At 38.8% G+C, this 25033-nt stretch overlaps 1 protein-coding gene across 3 annotated transcripts; it reads right to left on the bottom strand.

Annotated features, from left to right (window-relative positions):
* Window positions 1–1552: 1552 nt before the first annotated feature.
* LOC127643988 (vacuolar protein sorting-associated protein 54-like) lies at window positions 1553–22632 on the bottom strand. 3 transcript variants are annotated; one of them, XM_052126966.1, is made up of 23 exons: window positions 22506–22632; window positions 19556–19727; window positions 19205–19446; window positions 17945–18026; window positions 17759–17793; window positions 15648–15779; window positions 15166–15551; window positions 14955–15081; window positions 14125–14232; window positions 11423–11475; window positions 11245–11341; window positions 10650–11032; window positions 9132–9255; window positions 8704–8885; window positions 8486–8598; window positions 6562–6625; window positions 6374–6479; window positions 6159–6246; window positions 5922–6043; window positions 5762–5842; window positions 4485–4592; window positions 4288–4382; window positions 1553–2949 (listed from the first exon to the last, which is right to left on the bottom strand). In XM_052126966.1, exons 2-23 carry the CDS (start codon window positions 19707–19709, stop codon window positions 2844–2846), a joined length of 2988 nt encoding a protein of 995 aa, XP_051982926.1. In that variant the 5' UTR covers window positions 19710–19727; window positions 22506–22632; the 3' UTR covers window positions 1553–2843. The 3 variants fall into 3 exon arrangements, with proteins under 3 accessions (XP_051982926.1, XP_051982927.1, XP_051982925.1); XM_052126965.1 differs by having other exon boundaries at window positions 1554–2949; window positions 9132–9258; XM_052126967.1 differs by lacking the exon at window positions 22506–22632 and having other exon boundaries at window positions 9132–9258; window positions 19542–19671.
* Between the last annotated feature and the right edge of the window lie 2401 nt (window positions 22633–25033).

The following is a 25033-nucleotide window of genomic DNA, read 5'->3' as shown; positions in this document are numbered from 1 at the left end:
ATGTCTGTCAAAAAACTGCCATAAAAATGTTATATATTAATACTATTTTCCACTTTCACTGAATTCAATGATCATAACTACCAAATATGAATTAATTGGGGCATGTGTATCTCAGTGAGTATTGACGCTGACTATCACACCTGGAGTCGCGAGTTTGAATCCAGGGTGTGCTGAGTGACTCCAGCCAGGTCTCCTTAGCAACCAAATTGGCCCTCTCTATAATGTGGTTTGCTCTCAGTGGGGCGTGTGGTGAGTTGTGCGTGGATGGCGTAAAGCCTCAGCGGTAACGCGCTCAACAAGCCACATGATAACATGCGTGGGTTAATGGTCACAGACGCGGAGGCAACTGAGATTCGTCCTCCACCACCACAAGGACTTAGAGTGCATTGGGAATTGGTCATTCCAAATTGGGGAGAAAAAAAAATCATTAATTTTCAGGATTTTAACCCATTAAATGTTTGTTTACATAATGCCACTGCTGGTTGTTTTACACGCGCACACACACATTTCTCAATACACATACAAAACACACACACACACACTCACACACTCACTTGTATCTGCATCATTTATTCAGTTGTCCTGCAGGTCTCTATAATACAGAGAATAGGGGAAAAGCTTGTATTTGCTCCATAGGCTAAACATGAGGAAAATGGCGCCATCTGGTGGAAAATATTATAAATTAAAATTTTGAATCCAGGGATCCGGAATGAAAGAATAATATCCTAGAATTTGTGATTTTATGCTTTAATGGCACAGAGATCAAATATTGCAGTTTTAATGGGTTTCAATGGGGACATGTTTGTCCTGAAGGTCCCGAGTGTGACTATTCTGTGTGTTATAGATGTATTATAGAACTGAGGTCGAAATATAAAAATTCTCCCACAAATAAACACCTTTGCCAAAATTTGTGCCGTTGGCATTAACAGCCAAACTGATCGAAAAAGACAAAAACGTCCAGAAGGTCGCACACGGGTTAAAACAGTTAAGTAGAAATAACGTGGACTGATGTCTTCAACAAAGACATATACCATCGAAGAACAACCTCTGAGTTTACAGAAGGTCTATCTTTAGAGGTAAACAAGATATCGTTAAAAATCAACGAGAGATTCTTCCATTCTGAGATACAAAACTTCCGCGTAACCGTCAACTAGCGTCTTACGTCAGCAAGTCACCGTTTGTGGATGGATCGCAAAATTGTCCGTGACTTCTGTTATAAAACAGCAATTTTATCATAGTAAGCGCCACACATAGTTAATAACAAAAAGATTGTTTAGTGTAAAACATGTCAAACATTACCAAACAGGTGGTCAATTCATTAAGTGATTAGCCGTTTCCTCACAAAAGCAGTTTATTGGTCTTCTCGCCGGTGTACCGCTGCATTTCGGTATGTTTTGCTAACCTTGAAGGTAGAGGGATTCTGAAACTGTCTCTAGATTCTTTTTAGGACGCGTTCGGTGTGAACGGCCCCTTGTAATACCATGGATTTCTCTGATGCATATTGGAGTAGCCGACTATCATGGTACCAAGTGATTAAAAAAGTCCAGTAGTTTAATTCAAATGCATTACATAAAATGAACAACAGGTGTTTATATATTCACTGTGGCTTTATTAATAATAAAAATACCACACTTTGAATGGTCAAGCATGCCACGATATTTCCCCATCAGTATATTTCTGATCAGTAGTCGTCTTTGATATCAAATAAATGGTAGGCACTTTTTATTGGGACAGCACAGGTTTTAAATAAGATCTTACTGAATGACAGATGCCCACAGCAACACACAAACACCTCTTCAAGGGGTTGGAGGTCAGAGAAATAACTTTAATGCACTACAGTGGAAAGGGATTGAACTTATAATCATGATTGTTCAAGAAGGTTCCAATAAAGAGACCTAAAACCATCGCACAAGACGGGAAACCAGGTTTAACACAGGGGCTATGAGGACTCTTTTAGATGTTTATTTTACATGCATTGATGTCAAATTACTGTGTTTTAAGAGGACTTCCATCATCCACTATTATTATAATATATTTTGGTACTGGGAGTTAGCGTAGCCAATATCATGGGTCGGTTCATATATATATATATATATATATATATATATATAAATAATCCTAAAAAGATGCTTAAAGATGAGAAAGATTTGCGTAATAACCTTGGTCTACCATCCTTGACCTTTGACCTCTCCATAGCTTTGATACGTCATTGATTTGCCCAACATGAACAAGAATAAACAAACATGAAAACCAAAAATCATAATAAGTCAGTGTTTCAAAACTGCTTTTTAGGTACAAGTTCTCCAGTTCACCCGAAAATCAATCAACGACATATACATTGAAATAAATAACCATTCATTATTTCATTCGACAGTGATTAAATAATTGGGTACCAACAATCAGACAGAACTGCACGTGAATGGATAATTGCACTGTAGTGGCGGTACTGAAGGAGGCACTGAGGATGCATCTCCCCTTTAGACAACAAAACCGATTTCCCACAATTCCCAGCTGCGACCGGATTGGTCAATCACACAAGCATGTCCTGATTTGGTCTCTGATACCTTCTGGGTACGAACTGATAGGAGAGACGTTTCTACATCACCAGCGACCTCCGCGTTTAACGAGCCCAGACGATTGCGTTCTGATTGGTGGAGGCGGCGGGCGGAGCGTCGGGTGCCGCTGGAGGAATCCAGTTTCACAGAGGTATAAAAACAACACCTTGAGTCTGTCCACTTGCTCCTTCCTGTTCCCCACTGACCTCACTTCCTCCTCCGAGACGGGGTCACCGTGATGGTAGGCGTGGCCAAGAAGCCTGATTGGCCAGGAGGAGCGGCCCGTTATCACCTCTTCTGCTCCCAGATCTCAGGCATGTTTAAGTCCAATCGCTCCAGAGAGCGCAAAGCCTGAACGTTCTCAGAGTAAAACGCCACGTCCACCATCACCAACCTGCACCGAGAGAAAACAAATCAATAAATCAAGAGTTAATGGGAGAAACTCATGAAGAAATATCCAGGTCACATTTTACCCCAATATCAAAAGAACGTAATAAGAAATTATATTTTGCATTAATACGTGTAGCCTGTTGTATTTTTACTACATTTGTAAAGATTTCAAACAAACTTCTTTCACGTTGTGATTATGGGGTATTGTTTGTAGAATTAAGAGTAAAATAATGAATTTAATCCATTTTGGAATAAGTCTGTAACTAACAAAATGTGTAAAAGTGAAGCGCTGTGAATATTTCCGGATGCACTGTACATAAAATTCTCAGTCTGGAGAATTTAGGCTATAAAAGCTTGATTTGGTAAATATTTAAAGGTGCTGTAAGCGAGACGGAGCCGTTGAATTAGCCACTCCTCCTCTTCCAAAAAGCTGATACCAAATTATCTTTATTGAGACTGACATCGAAACGGTTGATAAAAAAAGAGCAGTAAAACAGCGCCCTCAACTGACAACTGTTATGAACAACATGGCATAAAAATGGCATTAAGCCTCAATAATATGAGAACGACCAAAATGATTGACAGGTAGGTAGAAAGCGTCAATGTCCGCAGGTGTTCACAGAGTGAGATATCTCAACACTTATTTCATTAATGTCTTTTAGGGAGTAGGAATAGTTTTTGCAAACCTTTCCATGAAAAGAATCGCTTTCAGCACCTTTCAATACAGAGCATTCAAACTGAGCTAATTCTCCAGCATTTCAAAATAAGAGTCCTGAAATAAAGTGTATTTTGGGCTAGTTTGTAGTTAAAAGTCCTTAAAACGAATTCTATATATCAATTTTATAAACTATCGACCATCAGTTATCGGCCTATTCGACCACCTTCGTTATTGTCTCGGTTGGTCAATTTCGAATGCCAACATTTCTATTTTTAAACAATTTCAGCTTCTTTTATTTTTTCCATCTCTGGAAGGTTACACCACTTAGACATTTTAGACTTTAAGCACCAAAAAAACAAACAAAAAAAAAACTCAGAAATGAAAAACATGTTCACCATAGTAGAGAAGTAATTATATTTGTTTTAAATTGCATGATTTATGTATTTTGGAATAATTTAGATTGAGATAAAAAATTATTGATGCTTATTTAAGCATAAAGGTAGTACAACAAACACTATTGTGATGTATAAATGTATAAACAATTTAAATAGTAGGGGCTTTGTTTTATTTATGCAAAAATACATTTATCATTTCTTTTCGTTTTGGTGTAAAAAATAAAAAAAAATGACCTGGACATGTTCTTTACATTTTTTGTGAGATTCACCCTGACAGAGGACGACTCACCCATATTGGGGTCCGCCATCATTTATAACTCCCAATCGCGCCAACTGTCTCTTCACATGCAGCTTAAAGCTGGCGTTTATCTGTAAGAACAGCATCTACACACACACACACACACACACACACACACACACACGGTGAATCTCATGAGTTTGGAGTGGTTGGTTCACTCTCAGCAGGTATCATATGTGATGTCACACCTGTGTCTGCTTCTCTGGTAAGAGTTCATTAATGGCTTCATGCATCTTGGCCATCTGTTTACACACGTTACGCAAACACGCTGACGGCATTGGAGCCTTCACCTCATACTGCAGAGAGAAAACACTGTTCAGTTGACCTACATTCAAGTGAGTTATTACACCGATCACATTAGCTTTAATAAAACACAATAGTCAAATGATCATATCAGTAAATATTATAATGCTGCTTTTAATGAAGTCATCTGTTGTATATTCCTTCATGATTTCTCAGATTTACCACCATAAAGGTATTCTTGTGCTTTAACGTACAAAGTAACAAAACGGCAAAACTAACATTTCTTTTCCAAATAGATAAAATAGTATTTCGCCATATTTTTCAAGGTAAAAAATATATTTTATAATCATCTTGGAATTTAGAGTCACGAATATGGTTTTATGATTTCAGGGTTCCCTCTCCTTTTGACCAAGGAATTTCCATGATTTTCCATGTGTTTGGGATTGGATAAGAATTCCTTTTGTGTCGATCGACAAGGCAATCAAAAGTTATAGCGTAACAAAAATAATTAAGTCTAATCATAGTGTCCAAAAACGTCTCCAATTATCCAAAAGCCTCTTCAAACAAATAAAACATAATAATTGTACATAAGAACACATGCCAATATAACAATGACTAAAGGTTTGCTCTCTCTCCAGTGCATGCACGCATGAGTAACGAGATCTCATTCAGTTCCATTCTGTGTCAATCGAGTCATCATTGAGTCTGTGTCATGTATTTGGCGCCATCTCCTGGTGAACATATGTAATTACAGTGAACAATCCTCTCTGCCCATATCTGGATGACTTTCACCTCTGGTTGGAGCGATCTGAATCCTAATATGATTGGTTCAGTGTTCAATGATGCTGTAAAGTCACCTGATCCAGGAAAGCTAACATGTTTTTAGCCAAATAGCACATTATGTGGATTATCAAATGATCTTTGCATCCGATTATGCTGTGTGTGGGCTCGTGTTAAAGGTAATCTCCTCCCCTAAGTAATGGTATGTGACTTTTGTGTTCCATTTATATTTCGTGAACTTATAAGCAAAAAAGCGGCTTATAAGGAACACCGGTTTCTATGTAACATGTATGTCAAATAAATATACTTCGCTATTCCGTGCTATAATTTTGCCTGTTAGAAAACTTCAGATTTGTCTGCAAATTACAACGCTTTTACAGTTAATCTGGAAGATACTGCAGAAATCTGTGACTACTCAATGTACTTGAATGTTGACGCCTACCTTAGAAAGCACTTTCTCAAACATACTGTCCATGATGGCCACCAGTTTAGCAGAGATCTCTGAGATGTGATCATTATAGTCCTGAAGAAGGAGAACCATGTTTCATGTTAATGTCACAGACATAAGTGAGTGGTGCTGATGCATATGTTTGTGCGTTTACCTTTGTCATGTGGTCAAAGTGTCGCAGTATACTGTACTGTTTGGGCTGCAGTCTGGTCTCAAAGTGTGCTCGGATCACTGGGATGTAGTGAATGACCAGCTGCAGACAGCGAGACACCAGAGCTGAGGAGATCACAAAGAAAGAACTGAATACTGATTTGGGACTTAAATGACAAGTAAAAGACAAAACAATTTTCATTTTTGGATGAACTATCCCTTGAATCGTGAGATATCTCACCCAGGTTTCTGGTAGTGATGGTTTTCAGTCCCACCAACTGCAGAGCTCCAGCCCCCAACACCAGCTGACAGCTCCGAGAGTTGAAGTGCTGTTACCATGGAAACAAAAAAACAACCTGTCAATCAAGTGATGTCACAGTGCAGTCTAGGATGAAAATGAATGTCAGATCTCTCTCAAACACACACACGCACACACACACACACACACACACACACCTTGAGCAGGTCAGCGAGGCGTGTGAGAATGTCTGTGGCGATGGAGGGAATGTTATTCACACACTGACAGTATTCCAGAAACATCCGGATCAACAGCAGCACCGTCCTATCAGAGGGCAGAGGGCAAAGGTCACACAGGGACAAGAGGGACAAAAGTTCCTGTGATGATTTTGTTTATGAAAACCTACCCGACAACAGCGTACTTCTGCCCATCAACACACAGGAAGTCACTGGGCTTCCTGTCCTCAGAGCCTGAGAGAAAACAAAACAATTATAGTCTGACTTTCAAAACCTAAATAATAAACTGTAACATCGAGTCCTAACCAGACGAGACAGAGTAAAGCGACAACCGACAGGACACTGGCTTAATTCAGAATCGCACACTACCTCTACACAGGCCATTCTGTCGATCACTTGGTTTCCATTTCTGCAGTTTCGGGTCAGGTGGTCCTGCCCCACCAACTCTCTTTGGTCCAAAATTCAGGTTCTCAAAACTGCACATTAAACAAATACTTTTGGATTGGCTGTGATTATGTCACATCGCACAGTTTTAACGTGTTCAGTGTTGACCAAAGGCCGAAACAAGCTTTACGTGCGTTCTTGCATTACCTTGGCAGGAACAAACTTAAATGCTCAGTCTCAATGACACTATAGCGCCCCTTGTGGCAATGGTGAGAATGCAACGCATAGCTGCATTAAGTTATGACTTGTGGTCGGACACATTTCAGAACACAATGACGCATGAAATCAAGCTTGCGTTGCAAGATGCGTTTGTGTTCATATACTTGAACAAACGACTTACAGAGCCGTTATTACAGGGACAATCCCCCCGGAGCAACCTGGAGTTAAGTGCCTTACTCAAGGACACAATGGTGGTGACTGTGGGGATCAAACCAGCAACCTTCTGATTACCAGTTATGTGCTTTAGAATATTTGTTGCATTTAAGATAAACGTCTTAAATGTGTGTATGGAAGTGTGTCAAGTACTGACGATGACTTCTTGACGCGGCGCAACTATTGCAATCTAACAGAACGCAGGTTTTTAAAGGCTAAAGTCCTTTTTAACTTAAAAAACCTTGAAACGCGACGCATCATTCAAAGATGTCCGCCTAGCGCATGTTTACATAGAAAAACAAACAAAAAACGCGTTCAGTGCGAATGGCCCTTTAAGTAGTTCTTTGGCCTAATCGGCGTCTCGCAGCACAAGTAACGCATTTTAAAAACAATCCCCACATTCTTTCCCATTCGTTTGCGCTCCGTCTGTTTCAAAACCAGCCGTTCAGCCGATTACAGCTACTATATGTTGGAATATTACTTATGAATTAGTAATATTACGAAGGTATTATGAAGCTTGAGTGGCGCAGTAACACCGTGGCACTGGTACAACATGCAACACAAACTTAACATAGAACTGTCTATTGAAGTGTTTCTTCATTTCCTTTTCTCCTTAAGATTTGAGAATATGAACTGGCTAAATCTTGATTTTTTCATTTAATGCAGGTTAGTTTAAAATGAATTGATCTTTTGATGACAGCCAGTTGTGTTCTGTGCAATAATAAACAATATAAAAGAGAGTTTTTGGTTTATTTAGATTTGTTGCACCCTGTTGTGGATTAAAGAAACAACATCAATTTATTTATTTTTAATTTCATCCCCTTTTCTCCCAATTTGGAATGCCCAATTCCCACTACTTAGTAGGTCCTCGTGGTGGCGTGGTTACTCGCCTCAATCCGGGTGGCGGAGGACGAGTCTCAGTTGCCTTCGCTTCTGAGAGCATCAATCCGAGCATCTGATCATGTGACTCGTTGTGCATGACACCGCGGAGACTCACAGCATGTGGAGGCTCATGCTACTCTCCACGATCCACACACAACTCACCACACGCCCCATTGAGAGAACCACTAATCACCACCACGAGGAGGTTACCCCATGTGACTCTACCCTCCCTAGCAACCGGCCCAATTTGGTTGCTAAGGAGACCTGGCTGGAGTCACTCAGCACGCCCTGGATTCAAACTCGCGACTCCAGGGGTGTTAGTCATCGTCAGTACTCGCTGAGATACACATGCCCCCCGAAATTAATATATTGTATTAATAAAGGGCAGTTTTGTACCTGTGGATTTGCGTTCAGGCAAATTGATGCGTCCATCAGCCATGGAGTCAACCAGATCCTGAAACTCAGCAGGAACCTCCGCCTGTTTCCACCTCTCGTTATCTAACAGCAGACTGCACACACACACACACACACACACACACACACACACAGAATTAGTGCACACGTATCATACATTGCTCACTATATGTGTGTGATTATCTCGCATCGGACTCCACCTGAGTTTATTCTTGCGTTCTTCATGGAATCGCTGTACAAAGCGGTTTGCCTGACTCTGCAGCGCCCCCCTCAGGCTCACACTGCGTCTGCCACACAGCTCTTCAGTGTCTCTGGCGAAAGTCTCGACTGTCTGACTCAAACACACAAACTCTGACGAACTCAAGCGCTCCAGAGAGCCATCCTACACAGAGACACAGAGACTTGTTCATTCAAACACTAGAGGGAGAGACTCTTAATCATCTAGCGACTGCATAAATATTTGTACTACGTTTTGATCTACTCATCCATAGAGGCAGAGGCGAACTACGTCATGTTTTAAGGAGTTTTCTGCTTTTGTGGATTTGAGAGTTTGATTGACAATGAGTTGACAAACAGATCAAACCGGTCCCTTTACAGGTATGTTCATGACTAAAGACTGTGTGTGTACCTTGGCTCGGGTCATGAGCACTTTGACGCAGCGGTCGTGACTGACGTCTGACGCCGTGTACAGCAGCTCTTGGATGTTATTGGCCACTCGACCCAACTCAAGATCAGATGGCATCACATCCTCACTACTGCCAGGGAGAGAGAGAGATGAATGGGTAAAATGCTTTCAATGTTGGTATAATGCCTATAAACGTGATATTTATTAAAAATGCCACACAGAGGATCTCAAAAGGGGTCATATCAAGGACAAATGGAAGGGTGAATCTCACAAGACATGTCAAGACCATGTCAGGGTCATATTTCACATCAAAAGAAAAAGAAAAATATGAAGCTGATTTTCCCCACAAATTCTCATTACTATTATACAAAACAATTATATTTGAATTTAAAACAAGATGTTGGCCTGAAAAAGCCTTGTTAACCCTTAAAGCAACTTTAACCCTTTAAGGTCTGAAGGTGTTTTTAAAGATCTCCTGTTTCAGTGGCCAAAATTAACGGCTTATAACGCGACACAAAACCAAAAGATTACCATTTTTTACCAAGATTTATCATCATTTAAAAGATTACTTTTCATATTTTCTAAAGATATAGATGAAAAATTTTGAGACACTGAGCCAAAAAAAAAAATTGAGCCAAACATGAACTTTTTCCCCTATGAAAAACTGCCACCCCCTCCTAATTACGTCACGAGTACCAGAGTAAAAATTTGTGGCGATACGACAAGGCAATCAAAAGTTATAGAATTAAAAAAATTATTTATCCAAGTGTCCAAAAACGGCTCCAAAAAATAAAAACAATTGTACACAAGAACTAATTAAACATGCCAATATAACAATGACTAAAGGTTTGCACTCTCTCCAGTGCATGCACGCATGAGTAACGAGATCTCATTCAGTTCCATTCTGTGTCATTTGAGTCATCATTGAGTCTGTGTCATGTATTTGGCGCCATCTCCTGGTGAACATATGTAATTACAGTGAACGATCCTCTCTGCCCATATTTGGATGACTTTCACCTCTGGTTGGAGCGATCTGAATCCTAATATGATTGGTTCAGCGTTCAATGATGCTGTAAAATGTACTAGATAATGATGTCATCTTTACAGATGAAGTCATCTGATCCTAGAAAGCTGATGTGTTTTTAGCCAGCTAGCACATTATGTTCTGTGTGCACATTGTGCTTCGAGTGGATTATCTAATGATCTATGCATCCGATTACGTTGTGTGTGGGCTCGTTATAAAGGGAATCCCCTCCTATAAGTAATGTGACAAATGGTATGTTATTTTTCGTGAAGTTATTAGCGAAAAAGCGGCTTATAGGCAACACCTATTTACATGTATGTCAAAATGTAATGTTGGCCTCGGTTTAGGGATTTAAAAAAAACTGTAGAACAACAGTATGGCTTCGACAAGGTGGAAAATTATCAAGAAATGCAAATGCAAGAAGCCTTTTGCAACAATATAAGTAGACTTATTAAAAGGCAACAAAACCCTTTAAAGGCTACACCAAGCTAACTCACATTGCAGCAGCGCCCCATATGGGCAGTGAAGAGGTAGTGTTGGTGTTATGTTCCCTGCTGGAGGAAGATTCAGTAGTCGCGGAAGCCGAGTCGCTCCCGCAGGCCTCTAAACGCGTTTGCGCTTTCAAATGCGCGTGTGCAGCCGTGCTGTTACATTGTTCCACTTCATTTAATGCATCACTGATGAAAAGCCCCTCGTGAGTGAGATATGCAAGCGCTGTCTCTCCTGAATGAAGGGCGGAGCCTCCTGACTCCTCCTCCTCGTCATCCTCATTGGCCCTGCCGTCAGAATGATTCACAGCCGAGGCAACATCAGCCAATCGACTTCTCTGGCTGCTGTCGAGCACTTCCAACACGACGTTTCGGATGATGCTGAGTGTGGCCTACAAACAAACACACAAGTGTGTATTAACTCATGATCCTGAAGAGAAAGATCCAACAATCACAGATTTTGGACAGCCAGTGTCTTATAAATATTGTAAAATTAAACAACTGAACAGGAGTGCTGAGTTTCACTGGCGATGGTTCAGTAGTGTGTATTGCGCTATATGTGCGTTTTTTGGTTGAGAATAGTTTGAGAGTGTAGTTTTGTTACCTTGATTCTCTTGAGGAACAGGATGAAATGTTCAAAGATATCCTTCAGAAGATCAAACCACAGCTGAAGCGTCATTGAGCGCATCTGCTCGTGCAATCTGAGTCACACACACACAGCCGTGATAATCAGCGCTATTATTAGCATAAGTGTTAATGATGCTGATTGTATCTGAACTTACTTGATAGTGTTGGGATCAATATCACTGTTCTGGGACACGGAATTCAAAACACACTGAGAGAGAAAAAAGACAATCATCAGACCATGAAACTAATTAGATTTTAATTAGGGCCCGAGCACCGATGGTGCGCGGACGCTATTGTTCTTCTAGGAGTTTATATATTTTTTCGCATTTCTGAGGGCCTAAACATTCTCGAAAACTCCAAAAAAAACTTTGCAGACACATCAGAAGTGGCAAAATGGCTCGATAGCGCCACCTACAAACATTCAACGATGTGCGCTTTACGCTACATTTCACCTACATGTACGAAAATCGGCACACATGTGTAACATGCCAATACCTACAAGAAAGTCTCTTGGACCCATGCCCTAAACTCAACAGGAAGTCAGCCATTTAGATTTTTCTCTTCAATTTTTGCCATTTCCAGGATTCATACTTTAACAAACTCCTCTTAGAGATTTCATGAGATCTACTTCATATTTGGGTATTCTGATTTAAAGGCCTTGGCGATGCTACATTGTGAAGCTTTTGAGTTTTCACTGCACGTGTGACGGTCTGACAAATTTGATGTTTCGCCATAAAACAGGAAGTTGTTATAACTCATACATACAATGTCCAATCTGCCCCAAACTCCACATGTTTGATAACAGTCCCGGCCTGAATACATCTACGTCCCAATATTGAGTTATAGTCATAGCGCCACCTACTGGCAACAGGAAATGACATGTTTAACACTATGATACACTCTTAACAACATTTAAGTGCTAATAAATTGGAGTGATATTCCCCTGGCACAGCCGTCCCAACGTGCACCAGGGTGCGCTTTCATCGCTTCTTGCAGCTTTAATTTTAAATTATTACGGTATACCATTTGACAATTGGACAATTGGATATTTAGTCAAGAAAATATGGCAATAACATATAGCATGAAATTCAACCTTTTGATATGATTAGGTGAAGTAACCTACATGGAATATGTTAGCTTAGCAGGCTAACTGATTAGCATAGTATCCAGAGGGAGTGTATGATAAACTGTTAGCATAGTAGGCTAATCGGTTAGCACAATAACTGTTAACACAAAGCTACATTTTTAATTTGAGCACCAGTTGTATTATGTGGTATGTCATGTAAAATTAAAAATACATAAATTTATGTATTTTCATAGTTAACTACGTAAATCATCAAGCAATATTTTAGGATTTCTGATCCGGCATCGAATAGTATACCCGAAACAAGTTCTTAAAGCCAAATTAATCGGTTTGGGGTCTTTTGCAATTCAATTTTCCTTTGTGCATTAATCTACTGTGGGCAACATTGAAACTGCTTCACTGCTAAATCTTGTCGTTACAACTCAATGCATTGGTTGGCGCTTTGCATGCATGACGTTATTAAAGAAATAGTTCACCCAAAAAGAACATTTTTTTTTTTAAAAGTGATTATATATATATATATATATATATATATATTATTTTTGTCATTTTTAAACCTAGATGTTGTCGTTTATGCATAGTGCAACTTTTTTCATAAGAAAAACAGGTTCAAAGGTTGAACTTAACCTCGAAATTTCAAGTAATCGACAGCTTGTTTATGTTAAGAATAGGGCTTTGAATAGGGCATTACCAGAACAGACCCCCTCCCATTACAGCTAAAAGACGCTATTGTACAATGATTTTTTAAATTTAAATCTGTGAAAGGCAGTACGAAGGAAGCACTACTTTTATATACACTGCCTGGTCCCCCCCAAAAAGACGCTGTTTGGAAATAAATAAGCAGATCTTTAAGAGTTTTTGATTGGATCATTATTGCAGTGATTAATATGTTTCAGATGGCAACAGTTCTTGTAACGCTGATGCAGTGTGTAACTTCTCATTTCTTAAACAATCATGTCGTTAGACGAATCCCGTGATCGTGGGAAAGATGCTACCGTGTTACAGAAGGGGCAAATGATTGACCTGCATCAAGCAAAGAAAGCAACTAATGAGACGCTGAAATCACTGGAATCGGGTTAAGAACTGTCCAACGCTTTATTAAAACCTGGAAGGACCATCAGATCATTAAAATGCTTGGTGAGGTCACGACAGGAACTCACGGCTGTTTAATATGTCAATTAAGAGTATTTCCACTCGCACAATGTGACGAGAACTTACAGGATTGGGACTAAACATCTGTGGCCACAAGAAACGCACTTGTTAGTGATGCTAATCGGAAAAAACAACTTCAGTTTGCTAAGAGCATAAAGATTGGACTGTGGAGTGATGGGAAACAGTCATGAGGTCTGATGAGTCCAGATTTACCCTATTCCAAAGCGATGGGCGCATCAGGGTAAGAAGGGAAGCACATAAAGCACCCATCATGCATAGTGCCACTGTACAAGCGTCTGGAGACAGTGTGATGATCTGGGGTTGCTTCAATCGGGCAGGTCGACTCTCAGCAACGTTATATGCCAATACAATGATGTCAGCTGACTACCTGAATGACCAGGATATCCCATACATTTATTTTTCCTCCCTGATGGCACAGGCATATTCCAGGACGGCAATGCCAAGATTCATCGTGCTCAGATTATGAAAGAGTGGTTCAGGGAACAAGAGGAGTCCTGACCTTAACCCCATTGAAAGTTTTTGGGATGTTCTGGAGAAGCCTTTAGAGAGTGGGTCGACTCTCCCGTCATCAACACAAGATCTCGGACAAAAATGTTGTACCTGCCGTACGATGTTCTTGGCTGCGCGGATCATCTCATCACTGTAGATATCCAGGAAATCCAGTTTCCTCTGTCTCAACAAACCGAAGACCAGAGACTGCAAACGATCCTGTAAGAAATATACAGATATTAATGCATCATCACAGAAACCAATAACTCGAATCAAACATCACCTGATATCAGACAAATCATACCACATCATTTAAACATAAGATTTGATTCTTGATTATATTTCCAATTGACATTTATTTGTCTGTTTTCCAATTAATTGTTTCCAAATCATTTGATTGCAAGCATGGCCTGTAGACAATTTGTGGTTGTTTTCATGAAGGAAATTGAACGAGATCAGTGGGTGAGAAAACATTCGGTCGGTTCATCAGTGTGGGAATTAGGACATGAAATAAACGTCTCCCAACCTTTCTTGATGCTGCAGACGGTTTTGTGACCTGTATGAGAAAACCTCAGACTGTAAACCTCAAACCAACACACACGCCTACATTCAACACTAGCATGACCTGATTCACTGTGAAACAGCTGCTGTGGACGCTTGTTTGTGAACACGGTGATGTCACAATGGCAATCCAGTTTGATTTCTCTTTACATGTTGTTTCACACTTTCCTTTGAAACAACATGAGAAGAAACCACAGCCAGATGGCCGAGAACTGAATATCATGCCTGGGTTTTTCGGATGGTAAAAGAAGTATTTAAAGGAACAGTTCACCAAAAAATTAAATCATGTGTTCATTTCTTCTCCATAAAGGTTGTAATGACAGAACTTTCATTTCTGGGTGAGCTATACCTTTAACACTATTGTATAAACAATGTCTGACCTTCTCCAGGACCTGAATGTCCTCCTCAAAGGGTCGATTGAGATCACTCTGAGCATATGTGGAGAAATCAGCCTCCATCATTTTATCGATTAATCTCTCCATCTCACAGAGCTGAGAACCCAAATGTCTGCATAGAGAGACAGAAAGTGTTAAGAGGGAAAAATCTTGTTTCTAAGTTTTCTCGTAGACATGCGTTTGAGTGTGTGCTCACCTGAAGCTATGAATTCCCTGCAGTTCCTGCTGCAGTACTTCTTTGGTGGTGGCGATGAGCTCTAGTGCCCCCACAAACTCTGAGGTGGACAGCAGTAACTGCACTGTGGGCTGCGTTTGGTGCACTGCAGCCATCAGCTTGAGTTTATTGTGTAATTTAATACAGTTGTCACGGGTCAGAGCGTCCCGCAGGGCACGTATCGGCCCTCGACACATTACCCGGTCGATGGCGGCCGTGCAAGCCCGAAGCTTCGCAACGGCATCAGCCGTCTCTCTCATCTGGTCCTGGAGCTCGTGCTGAGATGACATGGCATGGAAAAACGCCTCAGAGCGAAGAGAGATCTGCCGTGCAATATTCACCTCCACCACGTCCAGGTAGTGACTCAACTACGGCAAAAAAAAAGATATGATGAATATTTAAGAGTTTCTATTAGTGGCTGTTGATATTATGGGATGTTCTGACAAATAATGAAAAACAACAACCTTTTCCTGCAGTAACCGTGATGATGCAACATCTCGGTTGTTCATCCCCCCGGCGACGCTGAAGTGAGACCACGGCAACACGGCATTAAATGTGGCTGGGTCATTCAGCTGAAACTCAGGCCTCATGAAGATCTGAGAGAGAGAGAGAAAGAGAGAGAGAGAGAGAGATAAACAGATGTGTAAAGATATCTGGCTCTCTAGAGCCACTGTTGTATTAAAATGATACTGGTGACTAAGCCAGTGGTCAGTCAGGGGATATGAGGGTCAGTGGGTCTCCACTAAATGGAGAGCCAAACAAGGACGTATCTGATTACGTAACTATATAACAAGCCTGCAAACAGACACAGTCCTTCGTGATCTGTTTACATTATGTAACTTGCGCGTAAACACAGTCCTTTGCTATCATTGCTTACGTTGCTATATAACTTGCGCGTAAACAAGTCCATTGCTATCTTTGTTTACGTTGGTATATAACTTGCGCGTAAACGCAGTCCAATGCTATCTTTGTTTACGTTGCTATATAACTTGCGCGTAAACACAGTCCATTGCTATCTTTGTTTACATTGCTATATAACTTGCGCGTAAACACAGTCCAATGCTATCTTTGTTTACGTTGCTATATAACTTGCGCGTAAACACAGTCCAATGCTATCTTTGTTTACGTTGCTATATAACTTGCGCGTAAACACAGTCCATTGCTATCTTTGTTTACGTTGCTATATAACTTGCGCGTAAACAAGTCCATTGCTATCTTTGTTTACGTTGCTATATAACTTGCGCGTAAACAAGTCCATTGCTATCTTTGTTTACGTTGCTATATAACTTGCGCGTAAACAAGTCCATTGCTATCTTTGTTTACGTTGCTATATAACTTGCGCGTAAACAAGTCCATTGCTATCTTTGTTTATGTTGCTATATAACTTGCGCGTAAACACAGTCCATTGCTATCATTGTTTACGTTGCTATATAACTTGCGCGTAAACACAGTCCATTGCTATCATTGTTTATGTTGCTATATAACTTGCGTGTAAACAAGTCCATTGCTATCTTTGTTTACGTTGCTATATAACTTGCGCGTAAACAAGTCCATTGCTCTCTTTGTTTACGTTGCTATATAACTTGCGCGTAAACACAGTCCATTGCTATCTTTGTTTACGTTGCTATATAACTTGCGCGTAAACAAGTCCATTGCTATCTTTGTTTACGTTGCTATATAACTTGCGCGTAAACAAGTCCATTGCTATCTTTGTTTACGTTGCTATATAACTTGCGCGTAAACAAGTCCATTGCTATCTTTGTTTACGTTGCTATATAACTTGCGCGTAAACAAGTCCATTGCTATCTTTGTTTATGTTGCTATATAACTTGCGCGTAAACACAGTCCATTGCTATCATTGTTTACGTTGCTATATAACTTGCGCGTAAACACAGTCCATTGCTATCATTGTTTATGTTGCTATATAACTTGCGTGTAAACAAGTCCATTGCTATCTTTGTTTACGTTGCTATATAACTTGCGCGTAAACAAGTCCATTGCTCTCTTTGTTTACGTTGCTATATAACTTGCGCGTAAACACAGTCCATTGCTATCTTTGTTTACGTTGCTATATAACTTGCGCGTAAACACAGTCCATTGCTATCTTTGTTTACGTTGCTATATAACTTGCGCGTAAACACAGTCCATTGCTATCATTGTTTACGTTGCTATATAACTTGCGCGTAAACACAGTCCATTGCTATCTTTGTTTACGTTGCTATATAACTTGCGCGTAAACACAGTCCATTGCTATCTTTGTTTACGTTGCTATATAACTTGCGGCGTAAACACAGTCCATTGCTATCATTGTTTACGTTGCTATATAACTTGCTGGCGTAAACACAGTCCATTGCTATCTTTGTTTACGTTGCTATATAACTTGCGCGTAAACACAGTCCATTGCTATCTTTGTTTACGTTGCTATATAACTTGCGCGTAAACACAGTCCATTGCGATCTTTGTTTACGTTGCTATATAACTTGCGCGTAAATGGACTTAGTTTTAAATACAATCTTTTTATTTTTTAAATATTGTTTTCATGCTGAAAAACGGAGCATCAATGATTTGCACTTACCTTGGGCACCTGATCCAGTTCGGCTCTGGCTTTATCTACAGAACAAATGTGTGACAAAAACGCATTTCAATTCCCCAAATAAACAACACTTTCACACCACACCAAAGATGTAGCCCTGCTTGTGTTTGTCTGCTGCTGCAGTGATAATTTGCAAGTAAATTTCATTAAAAGTCTGGTAAATCCTACCATGATTATTTGTGATGGTAGGGACCAACTGATCATCTTTGTTCGGACAGATATTCTTACAGCGCTCATGAATCTTCTCCCTCTGAAACACACAAACACAGTCGGTGTGAGAGACGTGCATGTCCACTGCCACCAGAATTGCTATGGAAATACTACTTTTATCCATTATTTCAGCTTCATTAACCTGCATTTTTAGCTCTGGTGGTTCAAAATAGAACCCACATATGTGATCCAGTCCTGACTTTACCATTAGCATTGTGATTAGAATAGCTGTGATTGGTCAAAATCAATTGGTTGCTCTGCTGCTTAACTGAATGTGCTGCTTCAGAGCGGCCATATTTCCCGCCTGGAGAAGATGAGAAGCATGAGCAACAAATGTGAGAGGATAAAATAGCTAACTGTAATACATATTGAGATTTAGACATTTACCATTTATTTGGAACATTGTATTATTCTAAAAGACTAACATTTAACCGTACATGTGTACAGCATGGATGAGTGTAGTAGCCAACATACTCTAACTTAACTTGATAAACGGCGAAAATGTGTCAAGTGTAATCAAACAAATATTGGCTGTTGATTCACATTTGAGCTATTTTCTAAGCAGGATTGGATAATGCTAGCTAGGTTTTTGTGAGACACTTCCAAAGCTACCATGAAGCGTGCACATGCACCTCAAAAGACCATAGTTTATTTCTTCAAAAGATTTGTCAAGGGATGTGAGAGGCTGTTCAATTATCTATATTAATATATAATTTTATATTGCTTGCGCAACAAAACAAAACAAAAAAAGTGTAAAAATTTGACAATACTACTTTGTGGCATGTGATGGGACCCCTGGAGAGAGCGGTGCAATATGTCAAACACACAGATCTGCCTTTCCATCTCCGAGACACAGAACAAAACTATTTGGAAACTGACAAAATAATCTTTATAGTATCTTAAGAGTTGTTCTTCAGAAATGAGTAACAAACCATCACCGGTGGAAAGAAACTGTCTCGTAACCTTTAGAAAACCACAGAGACAAAATAACTGACATAGTCTGGAGACGAGCCCATGTTCTCATGACAGATAAACATGAGACAGACAAAATAAACATGAGACAGACAAAATAAACATGAGACAGACAAAATAAATTATATTTCTGCTGCTTAAGAACTGACACTAAACAGAACGAGACCCTCAATCTGTTTCAGCTTTCAGACAACTCACTCTCACACTCTATCTCTCCGTGTGTGAATAATTCATATGGCGTGTCACCTGAGCTGTGTCCTGCAGGTATGAGCTGAAGTCTTCTCGGCTAATGTTGGGCAGGTAGAATGAAGGCATGACCTCAGTGTCAGCAAAGTCCACGCCCCAGGTCTTAGTGAAGAAGTCCGACTCTCTCTTGGCCAGTCTGGGGTCGTTCAGGGCCGCGGGGAGATTCACTTTAGAGTTATACACAGTCCAGCGATGCTGGTCGGCCACCACGGAGGGGCCATCACAGAGGGCACGTCCATCACCTGTACAGAGGGGGATTTTTGGAGATATAGTTTACAAATAACAGCTAAACATAGTATATACATATTTGTTTAAATCCAAAGGAAAACTGCTGAACTCATGATATCTGACCAGTGGGCTCCTTGGGACAGACGTCCGGTAGGGAGTGAGGTGTTCGGTAGTGTCTGGAGGATGCAGGCAGGTCCCTGGGCTTGCGGAAGAGCTTATCGCTGGTGTCTCCTCCGCTGGACTGAGGGACTGGAGATGAGCCCTGTCTGGAGGACATCACTGCACATCCCTCACACTGAGATAGAAGACAACAGACGCTTTAGAAGAAACCCTGACTCCCTCACAGCACAGGAAGAACCTGTTTTTAGGGATAGTAGAGCTACATTCCACTGCCTTTATATTCAAAATGTTCACCGAAGTCTAACACTATGTATTGTTCTATTGATGCTTAAATATTATACTTCATTTGAATCTACTTGGCTATCTGGAAAAACTGTTCATAGCCATTTCAGAGCTAATAAATAGATATTAAAGTGTCTGGGTATCTCAGTGAGTATTGACGCTGACTATCACACATGGAGTCGCAAGTTCGAATCCAGGGCGTGCTGAGTGACTCCAGGCAGGTCTCCTAAGCAACCAAATTGGCCCGGTTGCTAGGGAGGGTAGAGTCACATGGGGTAACCTCCTCGTGGTGGTGATTAGTGGTTCTCTCAATGGGGCGTGTGGTGAGTTGTGTGTGGATCGTGGAGAGTAACATGAGCCTCCACATGCTGTGAGTCTCCGCGGTGTCATGCACAACGAGTCACGTGATAAGATGCGCGGATTGGCAATACTCGGCGAGCATTGACGCTGACTACCAACCTTGGAGTCATGAGTTTGAATCCAGGGTGTGCTGAGTGACTCCAGCCAGGTCTCCTAAGTGGCTTGTTGAGCGTGTTAGTGCGGAGACATAGAGCGCATGAAGGCTTCACGCTATTCTCCGCGGCATCCACGCACAACCCACCACACGCCCCACCGAGAGTGAGAACCACATTATAGCGGCCACGAGGAGGTTACCCCATGTGACTCTACCCTCCCTAGCAACGGGGCCAATTTGGTTGCTTAGGAGACCTGACTGGAGTCACTCAGCACGCCCTGGATTCAAACTCGCGACTCCAGGGGTGATAGTCAGCGTCAATACTCGCTGAGATACACATGCCCTCAAGATGGGCGGATTGACGGTCTCAGACATGGAGGCAACTGGGATTTGTCCTCCGCCACCTGGATTGAGGCGAGTCACTGCATCACCACGAGGACCTAGAGCACATTGGGAATTGGGCGTTCCAAATTGGGGAGAAAAAATATCCAGTTATTTGGGCATTAAAATGTTATTGGAATTAGAATGCCCAATAATCGCAGTTCTCTCACATAACCGCAATCAGATGGTTATTTAACAATCGCGACAGGCTTAATTGGTACAGCTCTAATTAAGACAACACAAGTGGCCATGCAACACAATAAATGGCGTTCCTTTATCAGTGTAAGGTCATAAATGGCGTAAGAATCGTTGTTAACCGCAGTTCTTACTGGCTTATCCTATGTGCGCCCATGTTGCGTGCATGCTTCTTCACGGATTGACGTTAAAAGTAGAGAATCATGTGATGATTTCAAATGTCATGCAAATATGTATCGAATACGGTCAAAGGGATGAAAAATATTAACATTTATTCTTACATTTAAAATATAAATACTCATAATGGCATCCTGAAAGTATCTGTCTTTAGAGAAAAGATGAGCTAGATTCCTCCACAAGCCAAAGCCTGATTGGATTAGTAATATTGCAAAAATGGTATCTTATCTCATTACATTTTCAGCCTAAACATAGAAACATAAACAGGGAGTCATAATGAAAACATATAAAGAGATTGATTCATATACACACAGGGTTGTGTTTTAACCCCACAGAATAATGTTCACACCTCACAGCATGCTTACTGAGACACAGATGAGATGTTTTACCTGCACAGGACTCGATTTCACACCTGAGCGACCAGATAACTACTTCTGCTGAGCATCTAAGAGCTGACATGTCTGACTCTGGATCAGTGTTTGGTTCAGAAGAGGCAGGATTCAGATCCATCATGTAACACTAAAGACCTGTAATGGCTGCAAATGAGCTGAACTGGACATTTCTGCATGCCAGATGAAAAGACCGACACTCATCGCTTTCTAATGCTTTCTTTTTAAGAATGAGAATCGAAAGAGCAGCGGTTTCACTTCTAAAAGCTTGCAGTTTCGACTGCTGCCAGATCTCAAAATCACCAGCTATGCACACTATATCATTCTGCAGTATCACACACCTTTGACCAATGAATTTCTATTAGTTCTCCAGTTTGTGATTACTGTGGATATTTACTAATCATGTTAATAGAGATTGCTGGGGAGTATTTCCATTTATGTATGAGGTACCAGTTAAGAGATATAAACAATACAAAGAGTCTCCAATACAAATAAATAATAGTGAGGTTAGAAATAAGTCTCAATACATGATTCTTCTTTCTAAGCCTTCATTCATTGAGATAAATGTGCTGACAAACAGAAGTGATGACCAGATCAAATCATTACCTCACATTGACCCACACTTTATTCATTTAATTAACTATTAGCTCTATATTTCAGGCAGTTTTATTTATTATATTATTACGAGCTATTACAGTTGTCTCTTAACACAGATCAAAGAAGATTTAAAGATGTAAGACATTATGTTTTAGTATTTTGACATAATAAATATTAATAAAACATGATTAAAATGACAAGAAGAGTAAAATAATCTATGTCAGCGCTAATAACGCCATCTTACTCGCTTTAATTAACATATAAACATCTAATAAAAAACATTTATACTTCTAACACAAGCCTTTAAGTGCATATAGGTGTAATTTGTGCGGTATTTAATCAGTTTGATGTGTTGTTGTGTTTGTTAATGTGTGTTTACTCGTAATCTCGTGCTGTTAGCATGTGTGCTAATGATCAAAACATCCGCTTCAGCGCCATTATAGCTCGTCAAACACCCGAGAACACTGATATTAAATACCTGATATATGAATGAAAGCAGCTGCTGGTGATCAACATCATCTTCATCACGACACAACAGCTCGAGATCTCACCGGCCAACCGGCCCACAACACACCGCGCGCTCGACACACACACACTTCCGGTTTACACTCCGCGAGACGCGTCATCACACAGATCAGTCTCTCTCTCTCTCAATTCAATTCAATTCAATTCAAAACGCTTTATTGGCATGACTGTACATATTACAATATTGCCAAAGCTTGGAACACATAGAATAATTATAAAGACATCAAAATAATAAAGTATATAACTTAAATCTCTCTCTCTCTCTCTCTCTCTCTCTCTCTTTTCTTTCTTTCTATCTTTCTATTTTCTATCTTTTATCTTTCTATCTTTCTTTTTTCTTTCTATCTTTCTTTTTTCTTTCTCTTTTTTCTTTCTTTCTAATTTTCTTTCTATCTTTCTATATTCTATCTTTTATCTTTCTATCTTTCTTTTTTCTTTCTATCTTTTTCTTTCTATCTTTCTTTTTTCTTTCTATCTTTTTCTTTCTATCTTTCTTTTTTCTTTCTCTTTCTTTTTCTGTCTATCTTTCTTTTTTCTTTCTATCTTTCTTTTTCTTTCTATCTTTTTTCTTTCTATCTATCTTTTTCTTTCTATCTTTCTTTTATCTTTCTTTTTTCTTTCTAACTTTCTTTTTTCTTTCTATCTTTCTTCTTTCTATCTTTCTTTCTTTTTTCTTTCTATCTTTTTTCTTTCTATCTTTCTTTTTTATTTCTATATTCTTTCTTTATTTCTATCTTTCTTTTTTATTTCTATCTTTCTTTTTTCTTTCTTTCTTTTTTATTTCTATCTTTCTTTTTTCTTTCTATCTTTCTTTTTTCTTTCTTTCTATCTTTCTTTTTTCTTTCTTTCTATCTTTTTTCTTTCTTTCTTTCTTTTTTCTTTCTATCTTTCTTTTTATTTCTATCTTCTTTCTTTATTTCTATCTTTCTTTTTTATTTCTTTCTATCTTTCTTTTTTATTTCTTTTTTATTTCTCTCTTTCTTTTTTATTTCTATCTTTCTATTTTCTATCTTTTATCTTTCTATCTTTCTTTTTTCTTTCTTTCTAACTTTCTATTTTCTATCTTTTTTCTTTCTATCTATTTTCTTTCTATCTTTTTTCTTTCTATCTATCTTTTTCTTTCTATCTTTCTTTTTTCTTTCTTTCTATCTTTCTTTTTTCTTTCTATCATTTTCTTTCTATCTTTCTTTTTTATTTCTATCTTCTTTATTTCTATCTCTTTTTTCTTTCTATCTTTTTTCTTTCTTTCTAACTTTCTTTTTTCTTTCTATCTTCTTTCTATCTTTTTTCTTTCTTTTTTCTTTCTATCTTTTTCTATCTATCTTTTTTCTTTCTTTCTATCTTTCTTTTTTATTTCTATCTTTTTTTCTATCTTTCTTTTTTCTTTCTCTTTCGTTTTTCTTTCTATCTTTCTTCTTTCTTTCTATCTTTCTTTTTTCTTTCTATCTTTTTTTTCTTTCTATCTTTTTTCTTTCTTTTTCTTTCTTTCTATCTTTCTTCTTTCTTTCTATCTTTTTTTTCTTTCTATCTTTTTTCTTTCTTTTTCTTTCTATCTTTCTTTTTTCTTTCTTTCTATCTTTCTTCTTTCTTTCTATCTTTCTTTTTTCTTTCTATCTTCTTTCTTTATTTCTATCTTTCTTTTTTATTTCTATCTTTCTTTTTTCTTTCAATCTTTTTTCTTTCTATCTTTTTTCTTTCTATCTTTCTTTTTTCTTTCTATCTTTCTATTTTCTTTCTATCTGTTTTCTTTCTTTCAATCTTTTTTCTTTCTTTCTATCTTTCTTTTTTCTTTCTATCTGTTTTCTTTCTTTCAATCTTTTTTCTTTATTTCTATCTTTCTTTTTTATTTCTATCTTTCTTTTTTCTTTCAATCTTTTTGCTTTCTATCTTTTTTCTTTCTATCTTTCTTTTTTCTATCTTTCTTCTTTCTTTCTATCTTTCTTTTTTCTTTCTATCTTTTTTTTTTATTTCTATCTTTCTTTTTTATTTCTATCTTTCTTTTTTCTTTCAATCTTTTTTCTTTCTATCTTTTTTCTTTCTATCTTTCTTTTTTCTTTCTATCTGTTTTCTTTCTTTCAATCTTTTTTCTTTATTTCTATCTTTCTTTTTTATTTCTTTTTTCTTTCTATCTTTCTTTTTCTTTCAATCTTTTTGCTTTCTATCTTTTTCTTTCTATCTTTCTTTTTCTTTCTATTTTCTTTCTTTCTTTGGTTTCTTTCCTTTACGCTTTTGTTTTTCTTTACTTCTCTTGCTTTCTTTCTTTCCTTTGACATTCGTTCTTTCTGCCTTTCGTTATCTGCTTTCCATCCATCCATTGATTCTGTCTGTTTTCTAATGAACTGATTCATTCATAGTCTTCTCTAAAATGAAACAGTGTTTTACTGAAGTTGGAGCAAAATAACTTTATTCTTTAAGAATGATACAAAATGTGTTTTTGAGGAAATGTAACAAGTTTAACCCACAAAATATAATATAATATAA

Source organism: Xyrauchen texanus, chromosome 5 (assembly GCF_025860055.1).
Source record: "Xyrauchen texanus isolate HMW12.3.18 chromosome 5, RBS_HiC_50CHRs, whole genome shotgun sequence".
Lineage (NCBI taxonomy): Eukaryota > Metazoa > Chordata > Actinopteri > Cypriniformes > Catostomidae > Xyrauchen > Xyrauchen texanus.
This window is presented reverse-complemented; position numbering and strand designations above follow the sequence as displayed.